A 13614-nucleotide genomic window follows, 5' to 3' on the forward strand; every position below is an offset into this window, starting at 1 on the left:
ACAGAAGCAGAAGATATTAGGAAGAAGTGACAACAATACACAGAACAACTATACAATAAAAAAGATCTTCATGACCAGATAACCATGATGGTGTGATCACTCATCTAGAGCCAGACATCCTGGAATGTGAAATCAAGTGGGACTTAGGAAGCATCACTACAAACAAAGCTAGTGGTAAACTATTTCAAATCCTAAAAGATGATGCTGTTAAAGTGCTGTACTCAATATGCCAGCAAATTTGGAAAACTCAGTAGTGGCCACAGGACAGGAGGTGGTCAGTTTTCATTCCAATCCCAAAGAAAGGCAATGCCAAAGAATGTTCAAACTACCACACAATTGCACTCATCACACACACTAACAATGTAATGCTCAAAATTCTCTAAGCCAGGCTTCAACAGTACATGAATCATGAACTTCCAGATGTTCAAGCTGGTTTTAGAAAAGGCAGAAGAACCAGAGATCAAATTGCCAACATCTGTTCAATCACTGAAAAAGCAAGAGAATACCGGAAAAACATTTACTTCTGCTCTATTGACTATGCCAAAGGCTTTGATTGTGTGGATCACAACAAATGAAAATTTTTAAAGAGATAGGGATACCAGACCACCTGACCTGCCTCCTGAGAAATCTGTATGCAGGTTAAGAAGCAAGATTTATAACTGAACATGGAACTATAGACTGGTTGTTGCTGGGAAAGGAATATGTCAACACTGCATATTGTCACCCTGTTTACTTAATTTAATGCAGAGTACATCATGCAAAATGCCAGGCTGGATGAAGCACAACTTGGAATCAAGACTGCCAGGAGAAATATCAATAACCTCAGATATGCAGATGACACTACCCTTATGGCAGAAAGAGAAGAACTAAAGATCCTCTTGATGAAAGGGAAAGAGGAGAGTGAAAATTCAGCTTTAAAACTCAACATTCAGAGAATGAAGATCATGGCATCTAGTCCCATCACTTCATGGCAAATAGATGGGGAAACAATGGAAACAGTGACAGACTTTATTTTGGGGGGCTCCACAATCACTGTAGATGGTAATTGCAGCCATGAAATTAAAAGACCCTTGCTCCTTGGAAGAAAAGTTATGACCAAACTAGACAGCATATTAAAAAACAGAGACATTGTTTTGCCAGCAAAGGTCCATCTACTCAAAGCTATGGTTTTTCCAGTAGTCATGTATGGATGTAAGAGTCAGACTATAAAGAAAGCTGAGCACCGAAGAATTGATGCTTTTGAACTGTGGTGTTGAAGAAGACTCTTGAGAGTCCCTTGGACTGCAAGGAGATCCAATGAGTCAATCCTAAAGGAAATCAGTCCCGAATGTTCACTGGAAGGAGTGACGCTGAAGCTGAAACTCCAATACTTCGGCCACCTGAAGTGAAGAACTGACTCATTTGAAATCAAGACCCTGATGCTGGGAAAGATTGAAGGCATGAGGAGAAGGGGATGACAGAGGATGAGATGGTTGGATGGCATCACATACTCGATGGACATGAGTATGAGCAAGCTGCAGGAGCTGGTGATGGACAGGGAAGCCTGGTGTGCTGCAGTCCATGTGGTCGCAAAGCATCGGACCACCACTGAGTGACTGAACTGAACTGAACTAAGCCTTAGTATGGCCAAAATCTTTGACATTCCAAAATTCTACTAGTGTAAATCTATCTGAAAGAAACAATCAGAAATACATCAAAAATTTATGTGCAAAGATTGTCACTATGCTGCCATTATAATATTAATAAATAGGAAAGCCCATAAATAATGAAATCATTTGTTTTATTTATTCACTTACCCAGTGAACCTTAATCTCTCCAGTATAAATCTTCATACCAATACTAACTCTTAAAACATTAATATATTGTGGGAAATGATAAATTTTCATATAGTTCTAAAAGTCATGAAAGATACCTCAGACTAAGTATCCCTGTGGAATATTGATAATCAAGAGACCAGTGGAAGCTGGCTAGTTAATTGTACACAGAGAATGAGGAATTTGGACATTCCAATGACAGAGGGGCTGCCTTCAATAAGAAATTATACTGAAGTATGTGTGTGTGTTTAGTTGCTAAGTCATGTCTGACTCGAGACCCCATGGACTGTAGCCTGCCAGGCTCCTCTGTCCATGGGATTTCCCAGGTAAGAATACTGGAGTGGGTTGCCGTTTTCTTCTCCAGGGGATCTTCCCAACCCAGGGATCAAACCCACATCTCCTTCATTGGAAGGCAGATTCTTTACTGCTAAACTACCAGGGAAGCCCTATACTGAAGTATATCATCACTATGTTTTTAAGTACATCTCTAAAATAAAATCAAACAATTCTAATATGATGATTGATATCAAAGAGATAAGCTGAAATAAAAATATTATAAATGTAGGTTTTGAGTTTATACTTTCTCATTAATAAGTGACGCTGGACTAAGGCTGCTTAACTTAACTTTCTGATGAGTACACAAATTCAGTTGTCATCTTGATTTTTCTACTCCCAGATACATCATAAGTGCTCAGTACATATATTGAGTCAAATTTCTCAGTCTTCTTAACAATCCATTTCAGTAAAATACACTGAATTCTTAAAATTACTGATTTATTTATTAAGATGACTGAAAACTCTTGATCATCATCTTTCAAATAAATCTTTTTGCTTATACAGCATTATATTGTATTGCTTTCAAGACTCATTGGGGAAAAGAATATGTCTTCAAATGGTACTTTTATCATGTTGCTCAAAAGATAAGGAGAAAGGAGTAAGGTATCATTTGATTTCTATATCACATATATTGCATACATGTGTGTTCAGTCATTTCAGTCATGTCTGACTCTTTGCAACCCCATGGACTGTAGCATACCAGGCCCTTCTGTCCATGGGATTCTCCAGGCAAGAATACTAGAGTGGGTTGCCATGCTCTCCTCCAAAGGATCTTCCCAACCCAGGAATCAAACCCGTGTCTCCTGCACTGCAGGCAGATTCTCCACCACTGAACCACCAGGGGACTTCCCATCACATATATTAAGTTATCTTAAACTGGTCTAACTAATTTGGTTCACATCAAAATTGAGACAATTTTCACCATATATACTTTAAAAAAAATATTTAAAGGACTAAATAGCTTAATGGTTAAAAGAGTATATCTTACCTTTATCTTCAATATATTCATCCCAATTAAACATGCTCACTGTCCTATTGAAAGTGGTACCGTTCCCATCCAATGAGTTATTAAAGAAGGAAGTGATGTTTAGTTCAAAGGAAGAATTATCTGGGGGCCATTGCAAACATTTGTTTCGCAGGTTGCCCATAAATAGCTGTAATCCTATTAGTGCAAACACGCTCAGGCAGAACACAGTCAGGATCATTACATCTGAGAGCTTCTTCACTGACTGGATTAGGGCCCCCACGATGGTCTTCAGGCCTACAAATAAAATCAAAGGGAGGAATTTAAATATACTATTCAACAGCTATGTTATAGAGAAAAACATCAGGAGCTTGTCCTGGAAAATAAAGATGTCATGCAGAATGCCAACAATATTAGTTTAATGTTTGTGACTGAATAACACTTTTATGAAAAGCCTGCTAGCTGGTGAAAATGAATGAAAGCAGAATTTGTATTTTCATTAGAAAACTGTGAATGGAAACAAACCAAAAGTGTATTTCCAAACACTCCTTAGAGCAAAAGAAATGGTTTTGATATTCATGCTTAAACATCAACCTTGTATAAATACTTTGCTTTTATTTGCAGATGTCTTACTCCCTAACCTCTCACTGGTTTTAGAAAAATCTGTATGAATAAAATAGTAAGAAATCTTGAAGTCACTGAATTATGAGGTTATATATTTGTGAATTCTATCAGCTTGAGAATGGGTTAAAAAAGGAAGACATCTGAAAACTGAGTCCCATGCAGCACTCATGCTATCTCTCGCTCTTTTATTTATCTGAAGTTAACATAATTACCAATTTTAGACCTAGCTGGTCAAATTTGCATCAGTCGAATGCCTCATAGTTTAGCTTCTATGCGGAAAGCTTGATGTTACAGGACGCAAACCATGTAGCCTGTTACTGCAAATGCCTCATGCAAAAACTTGTTAAACTCAAAGGCTGATTTAGAACTGCTCATTTTAAAGAAAACAACTAGTAAAAGCAAAGAATCAAATCCATCCAAAACATGATGTACTGATTCTTGCTTTTTTACAAACATTTGCAATAAGTGAAAAGCAACAAGGCTTACGCACAAAAGCTGTGATTGTACCACTAATGCTGCTGAAGTCAGCCTCGGTGTTTAACCTAGCTCTCACCTGGAATGACTGAAATTGTTTTCAATGCTCGGAGAACTCTGAAGGTTCTCAACGCTGAGACATTGCCCAGGTCCACAAACTCTGTCACATATCTGTAATAGGGGGTTCACACACAAACACAATAACAGAACACAAGAAACAGTTGGAGATATAAGGGGCCTACCACCTTATACCAGTTTCTTCTTACCTGGAATTACAGAAATAGTTTTCAAAGCTCTCAAGACTCTGAAAGTTCGAAGAGCTGAAACATTGCCTAGGTTTACAAATTCTGTTACATACCTGTAGAATTAAATCAGAGTTATTCAAAATTTAGGGAAATCTAAGTTGGTCTTTCAAGACCTTTTCAACTTCAATGAGTGTTGCCATCATATCTCCCAATTAAGAGGAAAATGGCATTGCTGTTGATCATAATCCCTATTACTTGGGAAACATTTTTTTGCTTTATAGCACTAGTTGAAATCAAAGCCATGTAATTTACTATGATAGTCCCTAATTTCTCCCAAGTGCATAATTTGATCAGAAGAAAAAATATCCTAAATTCACAGGATAACCAAGAAACATGCTTGATCTGTTAAGGGAAGCCACCAAGGAGAAATACAGTATAGGCTTCCACTAATGATTTAGTCTTCCTGGACAGAAAATGTATTAAGGTACTTACGCAAAAGTAATGACTGTGAAATCCAACCAATTCCATGGGTCCCGTAGAAATGTGAAATCTTCTAGACAAAAGCCCCTTGCAAGTATTTTTATAAGTGATTCAAAAGTATAAATTCCTGTAAAGGTGTACCTGAGAGAAAATAGCCAAGCCCACATTAAAGATCCTGAAGGTAATTTACAGGTAAACATATTAAAGGAGAAAAACAACAAATAAAAATTAGAGGGTTCTATATAGGTCTATATTGGTCTTCCCATGATTTAGACCATAGGTAGGGCTTAAGGAAAAAAAAAGAAACATTACATACTGAAAGACATTCTCATTGACTATATATGAAAATTGTACTTGCTTGCATTAATTAATTTGAAGGCCCAAATAATATGATTCTATACATATTAAATGAAATACACTCGTTTTGTTCTAATTTAAGCAAGTAGTTACTAATACAAAAATAAATGAAGACTTTTTTGTTTAATAAAGTGTGCATCATTAAGAGCCATGAAATATAAACTAATAAATCATAGAAAAGTGATAGCTATGAGGAAAAGAACATACAAACTATGTATAAATTTATCATCAGATACTAGTAATCACTGATGATCTTGAAAAGAGTGTAAGACTCACAAGGAAGATAAAGGGCTATACATATTGACAGTCAAATCAGTGCAGTAATCTGAGTAAATGCATGAGCCAGTGCAAGCTTTGTACTACAGAAAATCAGTGGTTGAAATAAACTTGAGTCATTGTGTAACTGGTTTAGAGTAGCCAGTACAATTTGCTGAAGAAACTGATGAGGTGTCAAGATGATAGAAGCACAATTCAAAACATAAAGGGACAACAATATTGCAAGATTTTTAAAAAATCTTCTACTTACTCCACATTCTTTGTCCAGTCTGGAGGGTTACTCATGGTCATAAATACACAGTTGGTAAGAATAGTGCACATAATGAGCACATTGAATAAAGTAGAAGAATACCGTCAAGGAAGACAAAGGTCAATGTAAACTTTCACTTTCATACACCATTATGTCTTTTAGCATTTTGAAGTTTAGAACTTTTATGACCCTACGATTTTATTATTGAGCTTGCTTTTTCCATTTCCGTAATTTTAGCAACTCCATACTCAAGTCATGTCAGGCCAAGCCATGAACTACTTTGAGGCTATTTATGTCATTTTGGTATTGAAAAAGATTAAACACAAAAAAATTAGTGCACTGGTAAATAATTCATCAATTTGTTTTTCTTTAATGACTCAATGACTAAAGTGCAAGCTCAGCACATATGAAGACTCTGACAAAAATTCAAAAGGAGATTTCAAGTAACAGTCATCCCTCATTATCTGTAGGGGATTAATTCCAGGACCCACAGTAGATACCAGAATCCAAGGGCGCTCAGGTTTCAAGGCCCCTCTTTCTCCATGGGTTCTGTCTCCCAGATTCAAACCATGGATCCTGAATACTGTACACCATCTACTATTGGTTGAATCTGTAGATATAGAACCCACAGATGAGAAATCCGCAGATGAGGAGAGCCAACTGTAACTGAATGTATTATAATCCATCCTAAGGATAACCTGGTTCGAATATTCTTAATAAAATTCTAAGCGGAGTATATAATACACGTGATTGCTCATTAAATTCCAAATAGGAAAAAAAAAAGACGACTGGTGTTAGTATTGGCATTTCGTGGGTTTGCAACTGTGGCCAAATTGCTTATTTATTTCCCTAAGCCTTGGTTCATTTTGCTACACTAGGGAAAAAGAAAAACCATTTCATAAGATTGCTGTCAGGATCAAATTAGTTAAAATATATTAAATCTCTTGCAACTTTATGTACCTTATATGGTAGATAATCAATAAATTACTTTCCTAATTTCCTAAATCATAGAGAACACTACTTTGGACAAATATCTGGTTTTTCTCATTCTACCCCACTTTGCCCATGTGTGTAGAGATAGCCCTTCACCCTCCTTTGTGTTGAAAAACAGCAACAAAAAAATTCTTTAAGAAAACATTCAGTGGCCAACTATTTGAAATAACTTTCTTTCATAATTAATAAAAAGCACAAGAGGGATTCAGTTGTAGTTTTGTAAAACAAGAGCTTTATCAAAGTACATTTAGAAAATGGATAAAAATTCCAGAATGAATAAATGCTATTAATGTCCCTTCTCACTCTACTTTTAATCATAAATCTTCATATCACTTACACATAGCAAAATATCAGCATGATTTTAAGTGCAGTAAAATAGAATAGCGTTGTGTTGCCAATGTGTTGTGTTATGTATTGTCTCAATCTATTAAAAGATGTTTCTTTGCACCTTCAACTGACTTTAGTCAAAGTAATCACTGATTTTTCATTTTGACTGGCAGTGATTCAGGGCACATGCTTAATTCTCAGCTTGTTCAAGTGTGTTCACATGAAAACACTCATAAGTGAATGATGTGGATCAGCCACGTGAGGGCACTACAACCTAGAGAACACAGAAAGACACCAGTTCAAAGAAGAAATATTTTCCTTTCTTGCTAGAAAGAAACAAAAAATAAGATAAACTTAAAGATGACTTCATCTTTAGTGTATAAAACCAGCGGATCCTCTGTGTCTGTTAGGTTACTGGCCCTACTGAAGGGGGCAGCAGAGGATGAGATGGCTAGATAGCATCACTCACTCAATGCACACGAGTCTGAGCAAATTCCAGGAGATAGTGGGTGGCAGAGGAGCCTGGACGGCTACAGTCCATGAGGTCACAAAGAACCGAACATGACTTAGCGACTGAACAATAACAACCTACTGTAGAAAATAACCCCTTGGCAGATTGGCATTATTCAAAATACATAGTTCCCAGCCTCAAACATGCTCAACACAGTCTTAATATTTCTCCACTTCACTGTCCCCACTACTCTACAAAGATAATTCTGAATATTCTCCACTCTTCTTTGATCTCCAATCTTCTTCCTTCTCTACCTATTTCAAACTCATGACCTTATTTCCTATCTTATTGAGAGAAGAGACAGCATCAGAAGGTCATATCTTTACTTCCTAACCCCAAATTGACAAACTCTGTATTGAGATTCTCTCCTCCTTCCCATTTCAATGGAGGGAGTTGTCAACCCTTCTACCCAAACTCTGGACACCTTCCACCTTTCCAGAACACTTCAGCAATCTCTTTACCTCTTCCTTCTCTTATCTTTAATATCTCCATTAGTAACTCTATCTGCTCTTACGATCAACACAAACTTGCTTAATTCTCTCTTACTTTTTTGGCATAAAAGAGAATACTGTAGTGTAGCCCACAATCCTCTAACCACTTATAGACTTCTCTTTTCCAATTTCACAGCCAAGCTTCTTAGAATAGATGTTTATCTTTACTTTCCTTCATTTATCTACCACATCTTCAGCCTACCAGTTTTCTTCCTAAATATGACAAACATCTTCATGTTGTGTAACTGAAAACAAAAGGATAATTTTGAGTTCTTGTCTGACTTGCTCTCTCAATAGAGTTTGACAAGCCTGATTCTTCCCCTTTTAATTATGTTCTCTTACTTTTGCTTTCATGAGATCCTAATCCTTTGATTTTTTATGCTTCATGGGCAACAATTTTTTAATATCCTTTGAAATGTTATATTTCCCTTTTTAAAAAGGACAGTGGATATCCAAGACATTTTCCCTCTCTTGCTATATTTATCCTAGTAGAGCTCATTAACACACATATCTCCAAGTACATTTACATACCCACTGATCTCAAGTATTTTTCTCCAGACTAGCCCTCTCTAGCTGGTAAAGTATCTGCCTGCAATGCGGGAGGCCTGGGTTCGATCCCTGGATCAGGGAGATCCCCTGGAGGAGGAAATGGCAAACCACTCCAGCACTCTTGCCTGAAAAATCCCATGGAGGAGCCTGGTAGGCTATAGTTCAGGGGGTCACAAACAGTCAGACACGCCTGAGCTACTTCACTTTAGCCCTCTCTTCTGAACTCAGTAATCCATATTACCCAATTCCATATTACATCTGCACTTATGTGCACTTATTTCATTGACACTTCAAGTTTTTTTGAGTTCTAAAACTAAACTAAAAATGTTTTAATCCTATCCCTCTTCTCCTCTCAAATACTGCTCCTTTGACATCTCTGTATCACAATGTCTCATGATTTAGCCAGGAAGAATGTGAGATTTGGTCACCTGATGTGAAGAACTGATTCATTGGAAAAGACACTCATGCTGGGGAAGATTGAAGGCAGGAGAAGGGGATAACAGAGGATGAGATGGTTGGACGGCATCACCCACTCCATGGACATGAGTTTGAGCGAGCTTCGGGAGTTGGTGATGGACAGGGAAGCCCGGCGTGATGCAGCCACAGGGTTGCCAAGAGTAGGACATGACTGAGCGACTGAACTGACTGACTGACTCAGCCAGGAACCTAGGAGCCATCTTGCATTTTTCTCTTCCCTGAGCATCCACATTCAACTTAACACTAAATATTATCAATTCTACCTGCTATGCCTGGATTCAGTGTACTTTTCCCACAATCCTCATAATACTACCTAGTCTCGGTATCCATCAAATCTAATGTAAATTACTGTAATTTCACCCGAGCTGTTCTTTCTGAACCCATGCTTGACTCTATTCAATCCTTTCTGCACACTGTACCAAAATGACCTTTGTAAATCTAATTTGGATCATTTCAATAGCTTTCCACTACCTTAGGATGATGATCAAATATCTTAACAAACAAAGAGTGAAGAGTCTAGGAGGTCTACTTCTTGTCCACCCTAAGTTCAGCTTGCTTAGTCCTCATTTCACTTTCCCAAGTCTGATATTATTGCAATTGTTTTAGGTCATGGAATGAAGCAAGCTCTCTTTCAAGTCAGGATCTTAACAAATGTTACCTCTTTCCCCTGAATATGCTGTTTACTTCACACGTTAGCCAACTCAAACTTTTCCTCCAGCACTCAGATCAGAAGTTATTTTCAGTAAAACCTGTCCACAATAGCACCTTTCCTGATTAGGTCTATCAGAAATATATCCTTGTAGCATCAGATGCTATTCTTCCAATGTCTAACGGATTTTTTTTCCACTAGATGGTCAACTTCATGAGGGCCAACTTCATGAGGGTCAACTTCATGTCTATATTGTTCACCACCATATACCCTTGCCATTTTGTAGGGTCAGTTGACTATTGAATGATGTTAGTTTGGAACTTTGTTTACTACTAAGTGAAGTACATTTTTCCTTTTTAGTGATATATTTATAAATATGGATCAGAAATACAGCATGAAATTTGTTTCCACGTATATCAAGTGCACAGGTTTCTACATTCTTTTGAACGAGAGAACACTGGATAAATAAAAACTGGAAATTAAAAGGATCATGAGATTTATGTCACATGATAGACTGAGCCATGGTTTTATGTCCCTTAAAAAATTTACCCCTTATAATGATAAAATTTAAGTATATATAATAAAGTAAAATATATATTTAAACTTTAATAAATAGAGTAGGTATTACCCAGTAAGTCAAAATGAATAAGTCATTACACTCAAATTAGTGTTTTTCACATTGAATGACTATCATTTTAATTTAAAAAATACATTTAACTTAACGGTCCTGACAAATGATCAGAAAGGAAACCAAATAAAACTATTTTCCTTTTAAATCAAATAAGAGATAACTAGAGTCAGATTTTTATGCTTTTAGTTTAATAGATAATCTCCAAATAGAGAGTTTCAAAATCCATTGCTCTTTAAAATCACTATAAATTTATTTTATCAGTCTCATACCTGGAGTCTCATACCTTTAAGATACCTGGAGTCTGGTGAGTGATTGAAATAGTAGGGTTTCAGATAATGATAACAAATATACAAATATGAAAAACAAGTATAGACATGGTATTGGTGATACCATACACTGAAAAATTATAGAAATTCCATGTCAAGGCAGATTTCAAGGGACCAGAACTAGTAACAAAATGCATATGCTGTTTAGTCATTAAGTCGTGTCCAACTCTTTTGCAAGCCCATGGACTGCAGCCCACTATGCTCTTCTGTCCACCGCATTTCCCAGGCAAGAATACTAGAATAGGGTACCATTTCCTTCTCCAGGGAATCTTCCTGACTCAGGGATTAAACCCTTGTCTCTTACATTGGCAGGTGGGTTACTACTGCGCAACCAGGGAAGCCCAAAATGCATGTATTCATTTTCTAAATATATAGCACATAAAGTACATTTTTTCAGAAGAACAATGAATCCTAGAATAGTATTTCCTTATGAGACTTTGTATATAAATAAAAATAGAGGCAGGGTAACCTCATATAATATCAAGAAAAAAAGGATTTTTTAAATCTATTGATTTCTTCTATACCAGATATTCATAAAAATGTGTTAACATTTTGATTGGTAGTAACCTGTCAGTTGGCAAGTCTGAAATATTCCCTGTGTGTATGATGAGGAAAGACTTCTTCATATTCATATTGAAAGTGCTTTATATAACCTTTGACCTGGGAACTAGATGATTAAAGTACTGGCATGCCTACCCCTATATCCACGTGGGTAGGATGAAGCAGCATGAGTTTTAAAGCAATGAACTGTGGATCAGATGCATCCTTTACCAATTACATGGGCTTCAGCAAGTCAATTATTTAAGCCTCACTTTTCTTATGCAAATACAGATAATACCAATACTTTTCTTAGTGAATAGCTATCTTTATTACTAGTAATCATTTTTCTATTAAATATAAAAACATAGGGCATTTCTTTGTTTTCTTAAGGAAGGGAATGACATTGTTCTGTTCAAGGATTTTGTAATAAAACATAATATCCAGAGAAGTTGCAGAGACATTTTTTACTTAAAATGTATATGAACTTGAGGCAGAAGATAGTTTTATCTAAGAGATTTCTAACATAGAGAATTTAAGCAAAGTAAGATAGGCCTCTTTCTACCTATTCATTCATATTTGCAAGGCAACAGAAATGTCAACTAAATGTCACATATATACTGTTAACTCTTGAGTTGTTTTTGTTATTAACAAATTCCTAACTATGTGATAACAGGTGGTAACTTTTGAGCATTGAAAGCAGGAGAAACAAAAATAGTAAGTTGTTCACCCTCCTTTCCCACAGACCTATATAATATTTGTACGGAAAACCATGTTTTTTATTTCTAATAGATACCATATAATTTTGGGATGAACTAAAAAGCTCACTTCCTATTTAATAAATTAGTAAGTTGAAGCCACTGAAAACAACCTTTGAGATACACAGAAATACAGGTAGATAAATTATGTACCCCTAATACATAATTTATACCTGAGGGTTTAGAAATCTGTTAGATAGAAACAGCAAAGATAGATAGAAACTGCAGTTCTGTTATATAGAAACTGCAAAGCATAGGCTGATAATCAAAGACTTAGTCTGAAGTTTTGGCCTTGCCACTTACATAAAATGTAGTCTTATAAAACAGTGACTAAACATGTCTGGGCCTCAATGAACTCATCTGCAAAGTGAGATGTGGTCGGGACTGACCACATTATGTTTCCGTCACTCAACAGCTTCTAACTCTGGTGCTGTATAAACATTCTGTTTGCAAAATCAAGTCTCAAGAGATCAGAGATTTGTACAGAATTTGTTTGTGGAATTCCTTAAATAATATGAGACTGTTTCTTTGCTAATCTTGCAGGACTTGCTCCTAGAATTGTAGCTAGTGCTACCAAGAATAGCTGTCCTAGCTACAACTTATCAAGTTCCTACCAAGTGCTGGATCAACCCTGATATTCACTGGAAGAACTGATGCTGAAGCTGAAGCTCCAATTCTGTGGTCACCAGATACAAAGAGCCAACTCATTGGAAAAAGACCCTGATGCTGGGAAAGACTGAGGGCAGGAGGAGAGGGGGGCGACAAAGGACGAGGTGATTGGATGGCATCATCGACTCAATGGACATAAGCTTGAGCAAACTCAGGGAGACAGTGAAGGACAGGCAGCCCAGAGAGTCGCAAAGAGTCAGACATAGCTGAGAAACCGAACACCAACCAAGTGCTGGTCACAGTGTCAGGTGTTTATAGTTATTATTATTAATGTTTAATTTACGATGACAACATATGGATGGACAAAGTGAGATTCAAAACAGCTGCAGTAACTGGGACCAAGGTCATGGAGCCAATAAGTAAATCTTGGAGGCAGGGTTTGAATCCAGGTTTTCTGATTCCAAAATCTGTTTTTTATTTTCCTAACCTGTATGAATGATGGGCAGTTCTGCATTACTGTGTGATTTGGGGTGTTTTAGGTCTTTGTCATCACTTTAAATACCATCTGTACAGCGACATAATGATGACTACATCTCTCAAAGTTTTAACCTCCAGCCCAACCTTTTCCCGAACTCCAGACCTGCATTCCATTTAATACCTCAACTCCTCCACTGAGTGTCTAACAGGTTTCTCAAAAACAAATAAACAAACAAATGTTCAAATTCAAGCTCTTGATTTTACCCAGTATCTCTCTCCACCTAATGTCGTCTGTCCCAAGCTCAAGGAGCTACACTTTTCTTTCTTGACCATACTAAACACCTAGAGTCCTCCTTAGTTCTGCTCATTCCCTCACACCCCACATCCAATTGATCAGCACATCCTTTCAGCTTTTCTGAACACAACTGAATTTGATGACATTTGCTACCCTCATCGTTT

The 13614-nt window shown here is 36.8% G+C and overlaps 1 protein-coding gene across 3 annotated transcripts in view; it reads right to left on the reverse strand.

Annotated features, from left to right (window-relative positions):
- Window positions 1–13614, reverse strand: part of SCN2A (sodium voltage-gated channel alpha subunit 2) — a 138402-nt gene that overhangs the window by 66796 nt on the left and 57992 nt on the right. For all 3 annotated transcript variants that reach the window (XM_043894754.1, XM_043894753.1, XM_043894755.1), the window contains 4 exons: window positions 5821–5910; window positions 4950–5078; window positions 4292–4383; window positions 3139–3411 (listed from right to left, as the gene is read on the reverse strand). In XM_043894754.1, the coding sequence (XP_043750689.1) occupies window positions 3139–3411; window positions 4292–4383; window positions 4950–5078; window positions 5821–5910 (584 nt within the window). The remainder of the gene's footprint in view (window positions 1–3138; window positions 3412–4291; window positions 4384–4949; window positions 5079–5820; window positions 5911–13614) is intronic.

This window comes from Cervus elaphus, chromosome 33 (genome assembly GCF_910594005.1).
Source record: "Cervus elaphus chromosome 33, mCerEla1.1, whole genome shotgun sequence".
Classification (NCBI taxonomy): Eukaryota; Metazoa; Chordata; class Mammalia; order Artiodactyla; family Cervidae; genus Cervus; species Cervus elaphus.